The 23,094-nt window shown below is 51.1% G+C and overlaps 1 protein-coding gene across 1 annotated transcript in view; it reads left to right on the top strand.

Annotated features, from left to right (window-relative positions):
- The first annotated feature begins 1,073 nt into the window (after positions 1 to 1,073).
- AMMECR1L (AMMECR1 like) overlaps positions 1,074 to 23,094 on the top strand; it is a 31,347-nt gene continuing 9,326 nt past the window's right edge. Inside the window, exons 1-4 of the mRNA XM_016187186.2 lie at positions 1,074 to 1,260; positions 17,137 to 17,581; positions 22,064 to 22,174; positions 22,641 to 22,755. Of these exons, the coding sequence (XP_016042672.1) occupies positions 17,175 to 17,581; positions 22,064 to 22,174; positions 22,641 to 22,755 (633 nt within the window). The 5' untranslated portion in view covers positions 1,074 to 1,260; positions 17,137 to 17,174. The remainder of the gene's footprint in view (positions 1,261 to 17,136; positions 17,582 to 22,063; positions 22,175 to 22,640; positions 22,756 to 23,094) is intronic.

The raw sequence follows: 23,094 nt of genomic DNA, 5'->3' as shown, positions 1-23,094 counted from the left end.
AGCACCACTGTAAACCAGAACTGATCGGTGCTCTAGAAAAAAATAATAAGGAATGAAACCAGCAGATGGGAGTCCGGCGGTAGCGCAGTGGGTTAAGTGCAGGTTTGAGCCCCCAGCTCCCCACCTGCAGGGGAGTCGCTTCCCAGGCGGTGAAGCAGGTCTGCAGGTGTCTGTCTTTCTCTCCCCCTCTCTGTCTTCCCCTCCTCTCTCCATTTCTCTCTGTCCTATCCAACAACGACAACAACAATAACAACAACAATAATAATAACCACAACCATGATAAAACAACAAGGGCAACACAAGGGGAAAAAAAAATTAGCCTCCAGGAGCGGTGGATTCGTGGTGCAGCCACCGAGCCCCAGCGATAACCCTGGAGGCAAAATAAATAAATAAATAAAATAAAAAACAAACAAACAAACTGAATGTCCTTTGCCCCCACCCCATGGCCTCCATCACATATTGGCACCGGCCCGGAATAATCTCTCTCTGCGGTCAGCCTGACTGACAGCTGCTGAGCACGGCCCCTTCCCGGTCGCTTTCCAGGAGGGCAGCTGCTCCCTGGTCGTCCCGGTGCCTGGAGGCTGGAGCCCCGCCCGCTCGCAGACAAAGCTGCCCGCCCTGTGCGGACTACAACTCCCGGCGCGCCCTGCGGCAGCCCGGCCATCCCGGCATGCACTGCGCCGAGGGGCCTACAGTCGGGCGCCTCGCCGGGCCTCCCCCCCCACCCCCCCCCCCTTTTCATTCCCAAATGCGCGAGACTCATCCCGAACGAATGGCAAGCGGGCTCCTCGATTCAATCCTGTCAGTCGACGTCGGCCAATAGAGCGCGTCGATTCCCACCACGTGACCGGCGGGGCGGGGCGTTGCGCCGGCGGCTTCCCCGTCTCTATGGTCGCTCCGGCGCGCTAGAGGGCGTGTGGGCCGCTGGAGGACTCCCTCACCTTCTTCCTCCATTACCTCACTGCCTCCGGTGGCTGCTGGGATACGGGAGGACTCGGGGCAGTCCTCCAGCTGTCCGGGGAATCCCTCCAGCAGTTCGCCGCCGCCGCCGCCGCCGCCGCCGCCGCCGCCGCCGCTTCCTCGTCCGCCGCCCGCCCGCCCGGCCGGCCGTCCGTCCGTCCGTCTCCCCCGCCCCGTCCGCGCTCCCGCGGGCCCGCTTCTCCCGGGAAGCCCTCGGCAGGCGCATGGCTCCATGAAGCAAGGGGAGGCGGAGTGCGAGAGGTCCCGTCCGCCGCGGCAGCGTCTGGGCCAGGAGACGAGGTGGGAGCAGTGCGGGCAGCGGCCGGGCTCCGCGTTCGGGGCGGGCGGCGGGGCGGCGGGGCGGCGGGGCCCGGGCGGCGGCGGGGCTCAGGGCTCAGGGCCTCGGGCCGCGGCCCGGACGGTCGCCGGGGAGCCGGGAGGCGGGAGGCGGGGACGGGCCGGCGGGCGGGGCTCCGTGTCGGTCGTCGGGTCCCCGCGGCCCCCGCCCGCCGCCCCCGGGCCGCCCACCGACCCGCCCGGCCCGCGCCGCGTCCTGGGCTGAGCTCCGGGCTGAGCGGCGGGCCTGGCGCTGCGGGTCCCGTGCGGGGCGCTCGGGGTTAGCGCGCCAGTCCCCGGGCGGCTCGGTGCTTCTGTCTGTCCAGTCCCCGGGCGGCTCGGTGCTTCTGTCTGTCCAGTCCCCGGGCGGCTCGGTGCTTCTGTCTGTCCAGTCCCCGGGCGGCTCGGTGCTTCTGTCTGTCCAGTCCCCGGGCGGCTCGGTGCTTCTGTCTGTCCAGTCCCCGGGCGGCTCGGTGCTTCTGTCTGTCCAGTCCCCGGGCGGCTCGGTGCTTCTGTCTGTCCAGTCCCCGGGCGGCTCGGTGCTTCTGTCTGTCCAGTCCCCGGGCGGCTCGGTGCTTCTGTCTGTCCAGTCCCCGGGCGGCTCGGTGCTTCTGTCTGTCCAGTCCCCGGGCGGCTCGGTGCTTCTGTCTGTCCAGTCCCCGGGCGGCTCGGTGCTTCTGTCTGTCCAGTCCCCGGGCGGCTCGGTGCTTCTGTCTGTCCAGTCCCCGGGCGGCTCGGTGCTTCTGTCTGTCCAGTCCCCGGGCGGCTCGGTGCTTCTGTCTGTCCAGTCCCCGGGCGGCTCGGTGCTTCTGTCTGTCCAGTCCCCGGGCGGCTCGGTGCTTCTGTCTGTCCAGTCCCCGGGCGGCTCGGTGCTTCTGTCTGTCCAGTCCCCGGGCGGCTCGGTACTTCTGTCTGTCCAGTCCCCGGGCGGCTCGGTACTTCTGTCTCTCTAGTACCTGGGCGGCTCGGTGCTTCTGTCTGTCCAGTCCCCGGGCGGCTCGGTACTTCTGTCTGTCCAGTCCCCGGGCGGCTCGGTACTTCTGTCTCTCTAGTACCTGGGCTGCTCGGTACTTCTGTCTAGTACCTGGGCGCCTCGGTACTTCTGTCTAGTACCCAGGGCGGCTCGGTACTTATCTCTCTAGTACTGGGGCTGCTCGGTACTTCTCTCTCTAGTACCCGGGGCTGCTCAGTACTTCTCTCTCTAGTACCCGGGCTGCTCAGTACTTCTCTCTCTAGTACCCGGGCTGCTCAGTACTTCTCTCTCTAGTACCCGGGCTGCTCAGTACTTCTCTCTCTAGTACCCGGGGCTGCTCGGTACTTCTCTCTCTAGTACCGGGGCTGCTCGGTACTTCTCTCTCTAGTACCCGGGGCTGCTCGGTACTTCTCTCTCTAGTACCCGGGGCTGCTCAGTACTTCTCTCTCTAGTACCCGGGGCTGCTCAGTACTTCTCTCTCTAGTACCCGGGGCTGCTCAGTACTTCTCTCTCTAGTACCCGGGGCTGCTCGGTACTTCTCTCTCTAGTACCGGGGCTGCTCGGTACTTCTCTCTCTAGTACCCGGGGCTGCTCGGTACTTCTCTCTCTAGTACCCGGGGCTGCTCAGTACTTCTCTCTCTAGTACCCGGGGCTGCTCGGTACTTCTCTCTCTAGTACCCGGGGCTGCTCGGTACTTCTCTCTCTAGTACCCGGGGCTGCTCGGTACTTCTCTCTCTAGTACCCGGGGCTGCTCGGTACTTCTCTCTCTAGTACCCGGGCTGCTCGGTACTTCTCTCTCTAGTACCCGGGCTGCTCGGTACTTCTCTCTCTAGTACCCGGGGCTGCTCGGTACTTCTCTCTCTAGTACCCGGGGCTGCTCGGTACTTCTCTCTCTAGTACCCGGGGCTGCTCGGTACTTCTCTCTCTAGTACCCGGGGCTGCTCGGTACTTCTCTCTCTAGTACCCGGGGCTGCTCGGTACTTCTCTCTCTAGTACCCGGGCTGCTCGGTACTTCTCTCTCTAGCACCGGGGCTGCTCGGTACTTCTCTCTCTAGTACCCGGGGCTGCTCGGTACTTCTCTCTCTAGTACCCGGGGCTGCTCGGTACTTCTCTCTCTAGTACCCGGGCTGCTCGGTACTTCTCTCTCTAGTACCCGGGGCTGCTCGGTACTTCTCTCTCTAGTACCCGGGGCCGCTCGGTACTTCTCTCTCTAGTACCCGGGGCCGCTCGGTACTTCTCTCTCTAGTACCCGGGGCTGCTCGGTACTTCTCTCTCTAGTACCCGGGGCTGCTCGGTACTTCTCTCTCTAGTACCCGGGGCTGCTCGGTACTTCTCTCTCTAGTACCCGGGCTGCTCGGTACTTCTCTCTCTAGTACCCGGGGCTGCTCGGTACTTCTCTCTCTAGTACCCGGGGCTGCTCGGTACTTCTCTCTCTAGTACCCGGGCTGCTCGGTACTTCTCTCTCTAGTACCCGGGGCTGCTCAGTACTTCTCTCTCTAGTACCCGGGGCTGCTCGGTACTTCTCTCTCTAGTACCCGGGGCTGCTCGGTACTTCTCTCTCTAGTACCCGGGGCTGCTCGGTACTTCTCTCTCTAGTACCCGGGGCTGCTCAGTACTTCTCTCTCTAGTACCCGGGCGGCTCAGTACTTCTCTCTCTAGTACCCGGGGCTGCTCGGTACTTCTCTCTCTAGCACCGGGGCTGCTCGGTACTTCTCTCTCTAGTACCCGGGGCTGCTCGGTACTTCTCTCTCTAGTACCCGGGCTGCTCGGTACTTCTCTCTCTAGTACCCGGGGCTGCTCGGTACTTCTCTCTCTAGTACCCGGGCTGCTCGGTACTTCTCTCTCTAGTACCCGGGGCTGCTCGGTACTTCTCTCTCTAGTACCCGGGGCTGCTCGGTACTTCTCTCTCTAGTACCCGGGCTGCTCGGTACTTCTCTCTCTAGTACCCGGGGCTGCTCGGTACTTCTCTCTCTAGTACCCGGGGCTGCTCGGTACTTCTCTCTCTAGTACCCGGGGCTGCTCGGTACTTCTCTCTCTAGTACCCGGGGCTGCTCGGTACTTCTCTCTCTAGTACCCGGGGCTGCTCAGTACTTCTCTCTCTAGTACCCGGGCGGCTCAGTACTTCTCTCTCTAGTACCCGGGGCTGCTCGGTACTTCTCTCTCTAGCACCGGGGCTGCTCGGTACTTCTCTCTCTAGTACCCGGGGCTGCTCGGTACTTCTCTCTCTAGTACCCGGGCTGCTCGGTACTTCTCTCTCTAGTACCCGGGGCTGCTCAGTACTTCTCTCTCTAGTACCCGGGGCTGCTCGGTACTTCTCTCTCTAGTACCCGGGGCTGCTCGGTACTTCTCTCTCTAGTACCCGGGGCTGCTCGGTACTTCTCTCTCTAGTACCCGGGGCTGCTCAGTACTTCTCTCTCTAGTACCCGGGCGGCTCGGTACTTCTCTCTCTAGTACCCGGGGCTGCTCAGTACTTCTCTCTCTAGTACCCGGGGCTGCTCGGTACTTCTCTCTCTAGCACCGGGGCTGGGGGCCCGCTGTGGCGTGCATGCCGTGCTCGGCGGGCTTTGCTCCCGACTCTCCTGCACGTGTGTCCGAGTGGAGGGTCTCTGCCGCCCCCCGAGTGTGTCCGTCCGTGTCCGTCGGTGTCGTGTGTCCCCCCCCCCCCCCCCCCCCCCCGTGCGGAGACCAGTGTGCGGCGGGCGGTGCTGCGTGCTCGTCTTAGGTTTGGAGGTGAAGTCAGGAGAGCCTGTGCCCTGGCTCTTGCTTGTCTTTATTTTAATATTTCTGTTTATTTATTCATGAGAAAGGTAGGAGGAGAGAGGGAGAGCTAGATGCCCCTGGTCCATGTGCTGCCGGGGATTGAACTCGGGACCTCACGCTTTATAGCCGCTGTGCCACCTCCCGGACCGCCCTGGCTCCTTTTGTCTTTTTTTTAAGGAAGCTGTGGAGTTGTGGTGTTTGAGAGATCACGTGTGCAGCTTGCCTCACCTGGACCTTGTGCGCTCACCGCCACCTGCCTTTCCATCTTAGGTCCAGGAGGAAGGAATGGAATCGGGAGGAAGGAAGTTCCTTTCAGACCCAGAATAGCTCTCCTCTGTTCTAGCTGCCCCTGGCAGTATAAACTTTCCGCTTTCAGTGAGTATCACAAACTTTCTGCTTGGAGGGGGCATGTCTAGAATAGAATTTGGTGCCTTCAATTTATTTATTTGTTTATTTATTTATTTATTTATTTATTTAGACCTTTGTGCAGACATGGGGGTATACACTTGTATCTCCTACCACGAAGGGGGTCCTCCTATTTGATTCTTTTTTTTTTTTTTGAGATTGCATTTTATTTACGTATTACTATTATTATTTATTTATTTATTTATTATTCCCTTTTGTTGCCCTTGTTTTATTGTTGTAGTTATTATTATTGTTATTGCTGTCGTCATTGTTGGATAGGACAGAGAGAAATGGAGAGACGAGGGGAAGACGGAGAGGGGGAGAGAAAGACAGACACCTGCAGACCTGCTTCACCGCCTGGGAAGCGACTCCCCTGCAGGTGGGGAGCCGGGGGCTCGAACCGGGATCCTTAGGCCGGTCCCTGCGCTTTGCGCCACCTGCGCTTAACCCGCTGCGCTACCGCCCGACCCCCTATTTATTTATTTATTTATTTTAAAGTATTTTATTTTTGAGAGAGATGCAGAGAGAAAGACACAGAGAAACACCAGAGCACTGCTCAGCTCTGATTTATGGTAGTGCGGGGGATTGAACTTGGGACTTCAGAACCTCAGACATGACAGTGTCTTTGCATAACCACTCTGCTACCTACCCCCAGCCTGTATTTTATTTATGAACGAGAGAGAGAGAGAGAGGAGGAACCCGACGTCACTGAGGTCTGTGTGCTGCGGGAGATGGAACTCCGGGCCTCCTGCCTGAGAGCAGTGCTTCACTCACTGGGCCGTCTCCCGGAGCACCTGATACTCTCTCTCTTCAGCTTGCTCTGCTTTCACGTGATCAGGAAGCCGGCGGAATAGCTCGCTTGGATAGTGCACACTTTTTTAAAATTTTTTTTTATTTATTTCATATTGGGGAATTGATGTTTTACATTCAACAGTCAATACAATCGTTTGCACATGCATCACATTCCCCAGTTTCCCATTTAGCAATACAAACCCCCACTAGGTCCTTCGTCATCCTTCATGGACCTGTATTCTCCCCCGCCACCCACCCACCCACCCCAGCGTGATGGTGCGCGCTTTAAAGGGCATGTTACCCAGGTCTGAGCCCGACCGCCACAGCGCTGAAGGAAGCTCTGGAGCTGGGACCTCTTTCTCTCTCCCTCTCGCTGCGTCTGTCGCTAAAGCAGTGACGGTGATGACAGTCAGCTCACCTAGGAGGGAGCCGGCTTTGCCGTGTGTGACCCGTGTGTGAGGCCGGTGCCCGCTGCAGGAGCCCGCTGGTGCCCAGCTCGGTGCCCAGCTCGGTGCGGTGTTGTCCTTCCTTCTCCTTTCTTCTCCTTGTCGGTTTCTTTTTTATCTGAGAAGGTCAGCCTGGCAGTGACAGAAACGTGAACTAGGCAGTGACAGGTTGATTTTCTGTAATCCCGTTCGAGTGACCCAGATGTCGGCCTTGCATTTTACCCTTCCTGTCTTCAGTGTAGAAAGTCCACCTCCTACCCCTTCTCAAATTACTCATTTTTAAAGGAACCGCTGGTTGTAACTCAGAGGTCAGTGCAGTTCCTGTCAAGGTCAGTTCCTGGGTCTCCTCCATGTGCTGTGTCTTCAGAGACTTTTGCTCTAAATACATTACGGCCATAGCTGCGGCTTCAAGATTTCTTTTTGTGCGCAAGACTAGGGTACTTGGCTCTGTTGTCTGGTGGTGCCGGGGACTGAAGCTGGTGCCTGACGCGTGAAGGTGGCGCACCTGGATAAGCACACACATTGTAGTGCGCAGGGACCTGGGTTCAAGCGCCTGGTCCCCACCTGCAGGGGAAAAGCTTCATGAGAGGTGAAGCAGGGCTGCAGGTGTCTCTCTGTCTCTCTCCTTCTCTATCACCCCTTTCCCTTCTCGATTTCTGGCTGTCTCTATCTAATAAATAAAGATAATTTAAAAAAAAAAAAAAAGAAGAAAGTTGGATGCCCTGCTGCTGGCTGTCTACCTAGCTTGGTGATAGTACTTTCTGGGGGGTGGGTTATTCATGTGGTAAATTTTGTTGTGACCACACCCCCTTGTGAGTTTCGGCATAGTGGTATGCCAACACTTGTAAAAGTTCTTTCAGAATTTTTTTTTTCCCCCAGAGCAGTGCTCAGCTCTGCTTGTAACCATTACGCTTCCTTACCCAGGAGATCTGGCACTTGCCATAGAACAGAGTTAAGCGAAGGAGTTCCATCCCCCCCCCCCCCAGATCACTTTATTGTGAGGTCAATGGTTTATACAACAGTTGTTGACATAGGGGAACAAATTCCCATTTCCTCATGATAGGTGTCTGCATATTGCTACTTCCACCAAATGAAGTCCTTGGAGACTGGTGTATACTAGGCCCCCAACTTTGGTGCAGTACACTTTCTTAAAAAATACTTTTGGGTAGCGCAACAGGTTAAGCGCAGGTGGCGCCAAACGCAAGGACCGGCATAAGGATCCTGGTTCGAGCCCCCGGCTCCCCACCTGCAGGGGAGTCGCTTCACAGGCGGTGAAGCAGGTCTGCAGGTGTCTGTCTTTCTCTCCCCCTCTGGCTTCCCCTCCTCTCTCCATTTCTCTCTGTCCTGTCCAACAACAATGACATCGATAATAACTACAACAATAAAACAAGGGCAACAAAAGGGAATAAATAAATATAAAATATTTTTTTAAAAAGTACTTTTTATTTATTTATTCTGGGCCATCAGGTTTTCAGTGGGGCTTCATGCCTGTATGATTCCGCTGCTCTGGAGAGACTCTTCCTCCCACCGCCAGTAAAGGGCAAGAGGGCAGGAGAGGGAGTTAGTGAAGGGGAGAGAAGAGCAGTGCTCATGAGGCCTTCCTCTTGCAGGGCGCTCTCATGTCGTGACCTGGGTCGTGAAACCTGTCCCTTCTTCATGGGAAATAAAGCGCGACCTCTCTCTTAGCCCCCCCCCCCCCGATTTTGATTTTGATATCTGTAATCATGTTTTTCGTTAAGCTAAGTTGACATGAAAATCGATGATCCTGGTGGCTGGCCAGTGGCAGACCTGGTTGAGCACATACATTACCATTCACAAAGAACTGAGTTCAAGACCCCCCCCACTCCCCACCTGCACTGGGGAGCTTCACAGTGGCGACACAAGTCTGCAGGTGTCACTGTGTCTCCCTCTGTCTCCCCCTCCTCTCTCAACTTCTCACTGTGCTATGAATAAAACAAAAAGGGCAGGGTAGATAGCATAGTGGTTATGCAGACCGACTCTCGTGCCTGAGGCTTCATGGTCCCAGGTTCAATCCTCCACACCACCATAAGCCAGAGCTAAGCAGTGCTCTGGTTTTAAGAAAGGAAAAAAAAAGGTGGGGGGGGGGGGAGTTGGGCGGTAGCACAGCGGGTTAAGTGCACGTGGTGCAAAGGATCCCGGTTCGAGCCCCCGGCTCCCCACCTGCAGGGGAGTCGCTTCCCAGGCGGTGAAGCAGGTCTGCAGGTGTCTGTCTGTCTCTCCCCCTCTCTGTCTTCCCCTCCTCTCTCTGTTTCTCTCTGTCCTATCCAACAACGACAACAACGATAATAACCACAACAATCAAACAAGGGCAACAAAAGGGAATAAATAAATTTCAAAAAATTAAATCAAATAAAAAAGGAGGCAGGAGAAGTGGCCTTCAGGAACCGTGGATTCCTGCCGCCAGCACCGAATCCCAGCAATGACTGGTGTCAGTGAAAATAATAATAATAATAAACAGAAATGATAGTGGTTCTGAAAGTCATATATCAGCACACTGCAGTTAAAGAAAGAAAGCATGGCCCTGTGCCTTTTCCAGACGCTACATGTATGTATGCTGGGCACACGGCTCACATGGGAGCGGAGCAGTAAGGAGATCCTCTCCCTCCTCCTGTCTCCGTCTCCCTCTCCCTCTCTGTCTCCCTCTCAAAAACAGAGGGTAAAACTTGGTCTGTTGAGGCCCCGGGGATGACTCAGCAGCTAGAGGATGCTTTTCACCCAGTTGAGGGCCCAGTTTTCAGCGCCACGCACAGGTAGGGAAGCGTCACAGCAGTGCCGCGGTGCCCTGATGTGTCTCCGTAGCTGTCCGCCTCTCGCGCTCCTCGTCTCACTCCCTGTCGTGAGCAGTAAAGGAAGAGCTGGTGACGTGAGCTAGTGAGGCGGCTCGTTTGCCTTTGCCACGTGCACCAGATTTGAGCCCGGCCCCTACAGCAGCGAAGGAACATTTGATGCTGTGGTGTATGTGTGTATGTTAGTCTGTCTGTCTGTCTCTATTGTCCTTTGTGTGGAAAAAAAAAGAAACAGCCCACTGACAGTGGTTGAATTGTATCAGGTAATGAAGCCCTAGAGAATAGTTAATAAAAAAAAAAAACCCTGGTGGCAAAAAAAAAAAAATTTTCTCTGGGGAGTCAGGCGGTAGCACACGTGGCGCCAAGCACAAGGACCGGTGTGAGGATCCCGGTTCGAGCCCCCGGCTCCCCACCTGCAGGGGAGTCGCTTCCCAGGCGGTGAAGCAGGTCTGCAGGTGTCTGTCTTTCTCTCCCCCTCTCTGTCTTCCCCTCCTCTCTCCATTTCTCTCTGTCCTATCCAACAACGACGACATCAATAACTACAACAATAAAACAAGGGCAACAAAGGGGAATAAATAAATAATTGAACTCAGGGCTTCACTCCCATAAGTACTTTCTGCCATTTGTTTCCGTTGAACTATTTCTAGCATTCCTGCAGTTACTTCTATGATCCGAGTCCATAGTAAGTGCTTTTTATAAGCTGTGGACGAAACTGAAAACTAATCCAGGGGGCCAGACGCTGGCCTGCCCGCTGCAGTGCGCGCAGTACAGTGCGCTCAGGTTTAGGACGCTGGGCCTCACCTGCAGGGAGGAAGCTGTACGAGCAAGGAAGCAGTGCTACAGGTGTTTTCTCTTTTTCTCTCTCTCTCCCCCCTCTCAATTTCTCTCTGTCCTAAAAAAAGAGGCCACTGAGAATGGTGCATTTGTCATGTAGGCACCCATCCCCAGTGATGAGCAGGTTGCAAGCACGCACACACAGGTGGAGAGCACGCCTATGAGAGTGTTTCCAGTTGGTCAGAGTATTGCATTGAAATGCTGTCCTCTGTGGTCCAGGAGGTGGCGCAGTGGATAAATCATTGGACTCTCAGGCATGAGGTCCCGAGTTCAATTCCTGGCAGCGCATGTGTCAGAGTGATGTCTGATTCTTTCTCTCCTATCTTTCTTTATTATCATTATTATTATTTAACCAGAGCACTGCTTAGCTCTGGCTTTTATGGTGGTGTGGGGGCTTGAAGCTGGGACTTTGGAGCCTCAGGCATGAAAGTCTCTTTGCATAACCATTATGCTATCTACCCCCCACCCTCTCCTATCTTTCTGATTAATAAAATCTTAGAAAGGAAGAACGGAAGGAAAGAAGGAAAGAAATGCTGTCATTCTAGGGTATTTTACACTCTGCTAAAAAAATGAGCATTTAGAGCAATGTCTTTTTATTCATTCCAGGGCATTCCTGGAAGCAGAGTACAGGACTCAGTTGTAGTGAGATGTCCACTTCTTGAAGTAATTGGAAGCATCTTAACACTGGGAAAGTTTTAATGAAATTGGTAGTGGTTGGTCATATATATATATTTTACCACTTTTCCTTCTTTGAACTTCACTTCCTTTTTAAAAATATGTTATTTATTAGAGGCAGAATGAAATCGAGAGTACAGGGGGAGATGGAGAGATGCCTGCAGCACTGCCTCACCACTCGTGAAGGCCCCCCCCCCCCCCTGCTGGCGGGGACCAGGGGCTTGAACACAGGTCCTTCTGCATGGTGACGTGTTGAGCCAGGTGTGCCTGGCCACCAGTAGTGCTTGATCTTCTAAGTAAAAGCTCACTGGCTCTCTTCACATTCTTTATCGGTAGTTCACTTAGTATTTGCTTTACTCTGGCAGAAAGTAAAATATTAATCACTTTGCAAATAATTTAGTAGGAGGGAGATGGAGTGGGTAGGCTATGTAGACGGCACATGATTGGCCACATGTTGAAAATTATTCAAGCTGGGTATTCACTTTATGTTTGAACTTTTCCATAGATACAAATCAGTGGGATACATTTTGAAAGAAATGCCCTCTAATATATTTTTGATGCAGAAAGCCTCCAGTCCTGCTTTCCACCCCTAATTGAGACTACCAGCTGAATAGTCTGCTTAGTGATGTCCAGGGACTTGCCTGGGTTTAGGGAGCCTTACGATTTGCGTTCATTCCGTTGATTTCAAGTCGCTGTTCAGGAGGGTGTGGCGGAGCTGTTCAGTGCAAGCACTCGCTATCGGTTGTGCCCGTTACCGGCCAGTTATTGTAAGTGATTTCTGTAGGTAGAGTCTTCGAGACTTTGGTTCGTCTGCTTGGATTGCAAATCCCTCCCGTTGCTCTGCTGTGGTATATTTCCTGCCGGGGACACCTGAGTTGCCGTGTCAGGAACATGCCGTTTTTCCCACTGGGAAATCCCATGGGTCCCACCGGGATCCTTATACGACCCTGGCGCTCTGTGTCACGTGCGCTTAACCCCCTGTGCCATTGCTCGGCTCCCTAAAGAGTTGTTAAAATTCTGTTCTTAGGGCCTGAAAAGGTGCCTCGTGGACTAAGGACACAGCATAATGGTTGTGCCAAAGATTTTCATGCTTAAGGCTCTGAGGCCTCACGTTCAATCCCCAGTACCACCATGAGCCAGAGTTGAACAGTGCTGTGGTATTAAAGAAAAAAGTTTTGGGGGAGTCAGTGGTAGCACAGCAGGTTGAGCCCACGTGGCGCAAAGCACAGGGACCGGCGTAAGGACCCCGGTTCGAGCCCCGGCTCCCCACCTGCAGGGGAGTCGCTTCACAGGCGGTGAAGCAGGTCTGCAGGTGTCTGTCTTTCTCTCCCCTTCTCTGTCTTCCCCTCCTCTCTCCATTTCTCTCTGTCCTATCCAACAACGACGACAACAATAACTACAACAATAACACAAGGGCAACAAAAGAGAATAAATAAATATTTTTTAAAAAAAGAAGCTAAAAATGGTGTTTTTTTTTAATAGGCTGGGCAGGTGACTCAGCAGTAAAGTGCTTTTATGAGATCTTGTGTTTGATCTCTGGCACCGCAGTTACAAAATTATGAAAGGGTCTTGTTCAGGGCAAACAGCTGCTGTAAGCCCTGAGTACACAACATACTGCTGCCCCCCAGGCATTCCAGTTCTAGGGGAGAGAAAAATTAATAGGTTCTGGTCCAGGCGGTGGTGTACCTGGTTAAGTGCACACATTGTAGTAAGCAAGGACCTGGGTTCAAGCCCCTGGGCCCTACCTGCAGGGGGAAAGCTTCACAAGTGGCGAAGCAGGGCTGCAGGTGTCTCTCTGTCTCTCTCCCTCTCTATCTCCCTCTCTCCTCTCAATTTCTCTCTGTCTCTATACAATAATAAATAAATTTATAAATATTTAAAAATCAATTTTAAAAAAGGAGGCAGTGCACATGAGAAAGGATAGTTCATTGGTGCTTTACATGCCTAACATCATGTGTTTGAAACACATTTTCTTTTTAAGATTTTTTATATATTTATTAAGGAGAAAAATAGAGAGAAAAAAAAAAAGCCAGACATCACTCTGGTACATGTGCAGCCGGGGATCGAACGCAGGACCTCATGCTTGAGAGTCTTAACACTTTATGCACTGCGCCACCTCCCGGACCAGCACATTTAATTTTCCTACCAGCCCCGTAGGACAGATGCTATTAATCATACCCACTTTGAGGGAAATGATTCATAAATTTATCTTAAAGGCATCACAACTTGAACCCTGACTATTTGGCTCTGGGGCAGCGTTTTTTAAATAGACACTCGCTAATTTGCAAGCAAGCTCTATATAGCCCCAGCCTGGCATCTAGGGTGCAGGAGATCAAACTCAGGAACTTGCATGTGTGAGTTGTGAGCTGTATGGCTATGCTCTCAAGTGCTGGAGAGAGCGTGTGGGCCGCGGCCGTCGGTGGCATGCCTGGTTAAGCTGACGGACTACTAACTGCAGGGACCGTCGCAGGGATCCGGGTTTGAGCCCCCTGGCTCCTTGTTGCAGTGGGGGATCACTTCACAAGCAGTGGAGCAAGTCTACAGGCGTCTTTCTCTCTTCCTTTTTTTTTTTTTTTTTAATATTTTTATTCCCTTTTGTTGCCCTTGTTGTTTTCTTGTTGTGGTAGTTGTTGTTATTGATGTCGTCGTTGTTGGATAGGACGGAGAGAAGTGGAGAGAGGAGGGGAAGACAGACGGGGAGAGAGAGACAGACACCTGCAGACCTGCTCCACCGCCTGGGAGGCGACTCCCCTGCAGGTGGGGAGCCGGGGGCTCTTCCTTTGTATCTGCTCCCTCCCCTCTCAGTTTCTCTCTGTCCAGTTTATTAAAAAATGGGAAAACGGCCAACAGGAGCAGTGATTCGTAGTGCCAGCACCGTGCCCCAACAGTAACCCTGGAGGCAGAAAAGAACTGGTAGTGTACTTTTTAATTTAATATTTGTTTGTTTGTTTGTTTTAAACCAGAACACTGCTCAGCTCTGGTTTATGAACCCGGGACCTTCGATACCTCAGGCATGAACACCCTTTTGCTGAACCATTACCCTGTTTTCCCAGCCCAGTTCCGCACATCTAGTGAGAGACAGACAAGAAGGGGGAGAGAGAACCAAAACACCAATTTGGTGACATCCGCAGTGCCCCCGTGGTGCGAGCAGTCAAATCCAGGGTCTCACACAATGGTGAGGTATTATGCATTACCTGCTGAGCCTGGCCCCAGGCCCCTACCGTGTACTTAGGAAAAATAAATAAATAAATAAATAAATAAGCAAAAAGGACCTCTTCCGCTTCATGTCATCCAATTGAATGCCCTCGTTTCCTGGCCTGATTAACCGTGGCCACCCTAGCCACGTCTTGTAAAGCTGAGTGGCTTTGTGTCCATCAGCCTTGCTGTGACAATGCAGAAATAGCTACCTCACAAAAGGACTGTGAAGCTTGGGTCATTTGTGTGCGTAAAGGTTTCTACCAGGTTGTAGCTCTTTTAAATGAGGTCTTGAAAGGGTAGAGAGATGTGTAACGATTGGAGTGTGTTCAGAGGAAAACCAAAAAAAATGAGTAAGGCTTTGGAGAAGGAAAGATGTGAGGCCATAAAGGTGGGCGTCTTGTGTTAGAAGGTGTGCTCCTTTTAGAGTTTCCATCTTCGCTGAGGTCACTATGGGTGAAATTGCATGGATAGACCCTTGGGTTAGTGGTTAGCAAGAGAAAACACAAAAATTCCTCTGGATTATTTAAAAACAGATAATAGGTGGCTTGATTTGAATCCTGTAAAAAAAGTAACAGGAGCAGGGGGGGTCAGGTGGTTGTGCTCCGGGTTAAGCACACACAGTGCACAGCGCAGGGACCGGCACAAGGATCCCAGTTTGAGCCCCCAGCTCCCCACCTGGGGGGGGGGGTCACTTCACAAGCAGTGAAAGTCTACAGGTGTCTTTCTCCTCTAACCTCTCCCCTCTTGTTTCTCTCTGTCCTACCTCCCCCCCCAAAAAAAACTAACAGGACCAAGAATGTAGCTCAGCGGTAGAGTGTACACCCCCACGTACAAAACTCTGGACTCAACCCCTAGTACCAAAGTATTTTGTTTTTTATTGTCACGGGGGTTTCATGACTGGACTAACTTTCAGATAGAGAGAGGGAAAGACACCAGATTACCACAGCTTCCCCTAGTGTTATGGGGGTTGGATTTGGACCTGAATATACACATGGCTTAAGCAGACACCTTCCCAGGTGAGCTATCTTGCCGGCCCTGTATACAGATTTTATGTATGTATGAATGAGTGATGGTCGGAGGGAGATGTTCAGCCTGGATTCAAACTCAGGACTTCATGACTGAGATTCCCACACTTTATTCACTGTGCCACCTCCTCAGCTGCTGCCTTTTTTTTTTTTTTTTTTTTTTTTTTTTTAACCAGAGCACTGCTCAGCTCTGTTTTATGGTGGTGCAGGGGAGAGGCAGGGGATTGAACGTGGGACTTCAGAGCCTCAGGCATGAGAGTCTCTTTACATAACCATTATGCTGTCTACCCTCTGCCCTTGAACTGCTTTTTTTTATTATTATATTTTTATAAAAAGGTAGAACAGGGGAGTCGGGCGGTAGCACAGCAGGTTAAGCGCACGTGGCACAAAGCGCAAGGACCGGCGTGAGGATCCCGGTTCGAGCCCCCGGCTCCCCACCTGCAGGGGAGTCACTTCACAGGCGGTGAAGCAGGTCTGCAGGTGTCTGTCTCTCTCTCCCCCTCTCTGTCTTCCCCTCCTCTCTCCATTTCTCTCTGTCCTATCCAACAACAATGATATCAGTAACAATAATAACTGTAACAATAAAAACAAGGGCAACAAAAGGGAAAATAAATTTTTTAAAAAATTACAAAAAAAAGAACAACCTCAAGAGAATGACAGGCTTTAACAACAGCCTTCTAGTCAGTCCTGAAATTACCTCGTCCAGCTGGCCTCTATCCCACCATTCCTGCTCCCCTGAGGAGTCCTGAACAGAGGGAGGTACTCGCCTGGCCTGTCTCTGAGTGCCGCTCAGAAGCTCTGGGGGTGAGGCGGGGCTGGACCTCCTTTAGGAGAGGCCGCGAGTCTCTGGCCTGGTGCCGAGCGGTCCTTTCTCACCTGGCTGCTCTGTGGAAAAGGGTTGGGTGACGCCTATTCTTTGTAGATAGGCTCTTTGAATTTTTTTTTAGTATTTATTTCATTTTATCTTTTTTGCTTCTAGTGTTAGTGCTGGTGTTCTGTGTAGGCACTACAAACCTACCACTTCCAGCTGCCTTTTTTTTTTTCTTCTCCTTTTGTTTTTTTTCCCCTTTATTGGGGAATTAATGGCTTTCAGATGACAGTAAAATGCACATACAAGTGTAACATTTCTCAGCTTCCACATAACAATTCAACCCTCTCTAGGTCCTCCTGCCATCATGGTCCTGGACCTGGACCTGAATCCTCCCCACCCCAGTGTTTTACTTTGGTGCAATACCTTTGCTTTAAATATTTTATCTATTTATTGGATAGAGACAGAAATTGAAAGGAAGGAGGGAGAGAGACAGAGGGACACCTGCAGCCCTGCTTCACCACTTGTGAAGCTTTCCCCCTGCAGGTGGGGACCGGGTGCTTCAGCCTGAATCCTCGAGCACTGTAACGTGTGTGCTCAACCAGGTGTGCCACCCCCCCCTTTTTTTTTTTTCCTATTTTATTGGATAGGACAGAGAGGAACTGAGAGATGAGAGGGATGGAAAAGGATAGACACCTGCACTCCTTTTGAAGAGTCCCCACTATAGGTGGGGACTGGGGGCTTGAACCCAGGTCCTTGCACATAGTGCTATGTGCACTGAATGGATGTACCACTGCCTGGCCTCCTGTTTGTTTTAATTTTACCAGAACTCTGCTCAGCTCTGGCTTACGGTGGTGCAAGGGGCAGGGATTGAACCTGGGACTTTGGAACCTCAGGCATGAGAGTCTGTTTGTATAAGCACTATGCTGTCTACCCTCCACCCTACTGATTTTATTTTAATGAGATAAAGAGAAAGAACCAGAGCGTGGCTCAGCTCCAGTTTATGGTGCTGCTGGGGACTGAACCTGGGACTTGAGTCCCAGGTGTCAGAGTCTTTTTGCGTAACCATTACGCCGTCTCTCCGCCTTTGCTTTACTGCCCTTTTCTTTTTGCTTAGGGTTCTGCAGCCGTCCAGACCTCAGGCACTGAATCAGGATGGGAAAAAGACGTTGTGTTCCTCCACTCGAGCCCAAGCTGGCAGCAGGCTGTTGTGGGGTCAAGAAGCCCAAACTATCCGGAAGTGGAACGCACGGTCACGGGAACCAGTCCACCACTGTCCCCGGCTCTAGTTCAGGACCTCTTCAAAACCACCAGCATGTGGAGGGCAGCAGCGGTCGGGAGAATGTGTCGGACTTAACTCTGGGACCTGGAAACTCTCCCATTACACGAATGAATCCCGCATCGGGAGCGCTGAGCCCTCTCCCCCGGCCTAACGGAACTGCCAACACCGCCAAGAACCTGGTGGTGACTGCGGAGATGTGCTGCTACTGCTTTGACGTCCTCTACTGTCACCTCTACGGCTTCCCACAGCCACGACTTCCGCGATTCACCAATGACCCCTAGTGAGTAGAGCGTCTGTTCAGGAGAAAGATGAAAGATGGCAGAAGCACAATTATCTCTTTCTGGGGTGCTTGTCTTTTTTTTTTTTTTTTTTTTAGTATTTCCCATTCCTCTTAATAGTTAGTTGATCAGTCATTGATTTGGAATACTCTTTTTTTTAAAAAATTTCTGTATTGGGGAATGAATGCTTTACATTTGACAGTAAATACAGTAAATAGTTTGTATATACATAACGTTTCTCAGTTTTCCATATAACAATACAACCCCCACTAGGTTGGAATATATTTTCTTAAGTATTTATTTATTCATTTCCTTTTGTTGCCCTTGTTCTTTTATTGTAGTTATTATTGTTGTTGATGTTGTCGTTGTTAGATAGGACAGAGAGAAATGGAGAGAGGGGGAGAGAAAGACAGACACCTGCAGACCTGCTTCACCGCCTGTGAAGCGACTCCCCTGCAGGTGGGGAGCCAGGGGCTCGAACCGGGATCCTTACTCCAGTCCCTGCGCTTTGCGCCACCTGCGCTTAACCCGCTGCGCCACCGCCCGACTCCCCACAGCACCAAAGTTTCTTTTTCTTTTTTTCTATTTTAATTATCTATATTGGAGAGAGACAACCAGAAAGTAAGAGGGAAGGGGATGATAGACAGTGAGAGAGACATAAATAAACAAACAGATGAGTGCAGGGGGTAGATAGCATAATGATTATGCAAAAACACTCTCATGTCTGAGGCTCTGAAGTCCCAGGTTCAGTTCCCCCACACCACCATGAGCCAGAGCTAAGCAGTAATAAATAAATAAATAAATAAATAAACGAATAAATAAATAAATAAAGACAGATCCCTGCAACGCTGCTTCACCACTCTCAAGTTTTCCCATAGCAGGTGGGGACCGACCGGAGTCTCGAACCCAGGCCCTTGCACTTTGTAACATGTGTACTCAACCAGGTGCGCCAACACGTGGCCCTCTGCACCAGAGTTTCTTTCAGTGAAGTGGGGGCTGGTCTCAACCCTGGGTCACACACACACACACACACACACACACACACACACACACACACACACACACACACACACACACCATATGTCATACATATCACACATACATATAAATATCTGCAGCGCACTATGCAAGTGAGAGGTTTCCCCAGCCTGTCACTATGGTGCTCTTGGCAGGGCAAGGTTCCCATTCGCTTTGTCCCTCAGCAAGTCCCTAGTAATACTGCATTCCCGTTCACTCTTCCTGAAGATAAGCTTGGCTTAGACAGTACCCTCCCTTAACAGCAACGTGCCTGCTTTTCAGTTTCTAGTTTAAGACACTGCCTTTGCCCAAGCCCTCTGTATGTGTCAATGATTTAAACAAGGAATATGTAAGGGCCAGGTGGTGGCACACCTGGCTAAGCTCACACATTGCAATGCACAAGGACCCAGGTTCAAGCCCCCGGTCCCCACCTGCAGGGGGAAAGCTTCACAAGTGGTGAAGCAGGGCTGCAGGCGTCTCTCTGTCTGTCTCTCCCTCTCTTTCTCTTCCTCCCATCTCAGTTTCTCTGTTTCTATCCAATAATAAGTATTTTTTAAAAATTTATAGGGAGCTGGGTGGAAGTGCAGGGAGTTAAGCGCAGGTGGTGCAAAGCACAAAGACCAGTGTAGGGATCCTGGTTCGAGCCCCCGGCTCCCCACCTGCAGGGGAGTCGATTCACAAGCGGTGAAGCAGGTCTGCAGGTGTCTGTCTCTCTCTCTCCTTGTCTGTGTCCCCGCCTCTCTGTGTCTGTCCTATCCAATGACAACGACAAAAATAACTACAACAATAACACAACAAGGACAGTGGTCTGGGAGGTAGCACAGTGGTAAAGCTTTAGACTCTCAAGCATGAGGTCCCGAGTTCAGTCCCCGGCAGCACGTGCCAGAGTGATGTCTGGTTCTTTCTCTCTCCTTTTATCTTTCTCACAAATAAATACAATCTTTAAAAAAAAAAAAAAAAAAAAAAAAAAAGGACAATGAAAGGGAATAAATAAATATTTTAAAAAGTTCTTTAAAAACAAAACGTGTAAGCGCAGGTGGCGCAAAGCACAAGGACCGGCATAAGGATCCCGGTTCGAACCCCGGCTCCCCACCTGCAGGGGAGTCGCTTCACAAGCGGTGAAGCAGGTCTGCAGGTGTCTAGCTTTCTCTCCTCCTCTCTGTCTTCCCCTCCTCTCTCCATTTCTCTCTGTCCTATCCAACAATGACAACAACAATAATAACTACAACAATAAAACAACAAGGGCAACAAAAGGGAATAAATAAATAAAATAAATATAAAAAAAAAAAAAAAAACGTGGTCCGGGAGGTGGCGCAGTGATAAAGCTTTGGACTCTCAAGCATGAGGCCCTGAGTTCGATCCCCAGCAGCACATGTACCAGAGTGATGTCTGGTTCTTTCTCTCTCCTCTATCTTTCTCATAAATAAATAAAATATTTAAAAAATATTTATATTAAAAAAAGGAGTGGGAGTTGGGCGGTGGCGCAGCGGGTTAAGCGTGTGTGGCGCAAAGCTCAGGGACCGGCGTAAGGATCCCGGTTCGAGCCCCCAGCTCCCCACCTGCAAGGGAGTTGTTTTTTCTCCTCCTCTCTGTCTTCCCCTCCTCTCTGCATTTCTCTCCTGTCCAACAACAACGACATCAATAACAACAACAAAACAACAAGGGCAACAAAAGAGAATGAATATATATGTATATATTAAACAAAAAACAAAAGGAATGCGTACACAGCACAATATAAAGTGAGGACATTCATGTCGGCGTGCATGCGCTTTCCTCAGAGTTCGACGCGGCTCTGGGACGTTAAGAGACACTGCAGGTTTTTGCTGTTTCCTCTTAGGAGTGGCTTTACAGCATTTGTCGACCTGAGATCATTCATTGCTTAGTTGTTAGTGACATTCTGAGGCAGTGCCTAACCTTGCTGGGCAAGAGTGGAGAGAGGTATGAGGGAGAGGTCCTTGTTGATACTTGTTGAGTTGGCAGATCTCTCTCTCTCTGTCTGTCTCTCTCTCTGCCGCCCCCCCCCCCCCTTTCTGGGTAGAAGGACTAGCAAAGTTATCTTGTGTGTGATGGGATCAGAGAAGAGGAAATGCAGAGATAGACACACTACCATTAGTGATAACTAACGTGTTATAGATGCCGCAGTCAGTGGATTCCTCACTGCGCAGGTGGCGGGCGGGGGGGGGGGGGCTCTGAGTGGAATTAAGGATACAGGAGAGGGACACAGATTTGGAAGACTGGGTCATGGGGGCTGAAGTAGCCTCATTCATTCATGAGGCTTCCGAATGCCAGGGTCAGTCCCTTGCACCGCCATAAGCCAGAGCTGAGCAGCAGTGCTCTGGCGAAGAAGGTGGAGGCGCTGCCTGCAGGCTTTTATTCCGTAGCTTGAGAAACATGAGGGTCATTTGAAGGGACAGTGGTTCTGGCTGTACAAATCAGTCTGTTTTACTGAACGGAAATGCTAGATGATGGGAGATCGGCTTGTAATAATAAAGCAGGTCACTAAACAATTAAGTTGATTTCTAGAAGTGTCTAACTCAGTGAATCTTAAGAGGTACGTGCATGGAAGTATGGAGGAATCTCAGCTAGACGGCAGCCTTCTACCCTCTTTGAGTAGTTTGTACCCTCTGTCTAATGGAGCCTAAGGAAGTGTGACTTTGGCCCAGATAAGAAAGTGACAGACTTCTGCTAATAAGTCTTTGGAAGGAGACATTGGCTTTCTATTCTGAGCATTAATGGGTAATAGATACTTGTAATGGCTCCAGGCAGAAATAATTATGGGAAGAGAGTGGGGTTGCAGGGAATATTGCTCTGAAGGGCGGATATCGTATAAGCCAAGCTTATCTTCGTGAAGAGTAGAACTTGGAACATGGACATTCTTAAACATAGAATTTAGGGGAGTCGGGCGGTAGCGCAGTGGGATAAGCACAGGTGGCGCAAAGCACAAGGACCGGCGGAAGGATCCCGGTGCGAGGCCCCGGCTCCCCACCTGCAGGGGAGTCGCTTCCCAGGCGGTGAAGCAGGTCTGCAGGTGTCTGTCTTTCTCTCCCCCTCTCTGTCTTCCCCTCCTCTCTCCATGTCTCTGTCCTATCCAACAATGACGACAGCAATAATAACTACAACAATAAAAAACAAGGGCAACAAAAAGGAAATAAATTAACTAATAAAAAAAATAGAATTAAGTCCTGAGCAGAGGAAGAAGAAAATGGCGCACGGATTTGATACCTCAGTGAATTAAAGACATCAGCAAGAAACCACTGGGAAGAGAACACAAGAGTTTGTTTGCTTTTTTTTTTTTCTCAAGGTTTATATATCTCCCTGAAAGGCGGAGTCCTGCTATAACTTGAGATTTAAGTAGCAGTCCTTCTGAGGAGGTAACAGAAATGAGTAGGGACAAAGCCAAAGGTTTGGTTTCCATCCATGCTTAATTTGGAAATACTTAGAAAAATAGTTTTGTTCTGCCTTTTCAGTCCACTCTTTGTGACATGGAAGACAGGACGGGACAAGCGGCTTCGTGGCTGCATTGGGACCTTCTCGGCCATGAACCTTCACTCAGGACTCAGGGAATACACGTTAACCAGGTAATGGCTCCGGGCAGAAGAACTGGGCCTAGATTCCTTATTTTCTTCCTTTGTGAGAAATATTTCATGTACTTATATTAAATAGAGACAGAAGTTGAGAGGAAAGGGAGGGGACTTAGGGAGAGAGGAGGAAGCTCGTGCTCCTGAAGCTTTCCCTTTCCGGGTGTGGAACGGGGTCTTGCGCCTGGGTCCTTGGCACTAAGATGTGTGCACTCAAACGGCTGTGTTCCCACCTGGCCCCCTGTTTTATTTCTCCTAAGGGATGAAGTTTGCGTGCTTTCTTTTTGGTCACCAGAAATGTAGGGTCTTTCCATTAGTGTGTTTCATCTCAGTTCAAGTGTAGACAGTAGCGTCAGATTTTCTCAGCAAGGACTTTCTGCTCAGCTCCAAAGTTGAAGTGTTCAGACACATGGTATCGGCACCTGATTCTGGAGCCGCCTCATTGAATGTTTTCTGTCCTCTCCAGTGCACTTAAGGACAGCCGATTTCCCCCCCTGACCCGAGAGGAGCTGCCTAAACTTTTCTGCTCTGTCTCCCTCCTTACTAACTTTGAGGATGCCAGTGATTACCTGGACTGGGAGGTGAGAACAGCCGCATTTGGAACTCTGCATCTCTCGTTGCATTTGGGTTCGGGTTAGTACATGGTAATGTATCTCCTTCATTGAGAGAGAGTCTGAGAATGTAAAAATCCTGAGTTTGGAAACAGTTGTGGGAGACATAAGTGACAAGAGGCGTGGTGACAGAAGCAGGAAGAGTACAGGTCCAAGAAGGATTCAGAGGACCTAGTGGGGGTTGTGTTGTTATATGAGAAGTTAAAGGCTTTCTTCTCCCCCCTCCTTCCAGTGTACTCTGTTTCACAGCTTTGCTTCGTGTCTCTCTAGATAAATTAGTAAGAATTTCAGCTCCCTCTTGGTAAGCCC

This window comes from Erinaceus europaeus, chromosome 18, assembly GCF_950295315.1.
Source record: "Erinaceus europaeus chromosome 18, mEriEur2.1, whole genome shotgun sequence".
NCBI lineage: Eukaryota > Metazoa > Chordata > Mammalia > Eulipotyphla > Erinaceidae > Erinaceus > Erinaceus europaeus.
The sequence above is the reverse complement of the archived record's forward strand: the minus strand, read 5'-3'. Positions and strand labels throughout refer to the sequence as shown.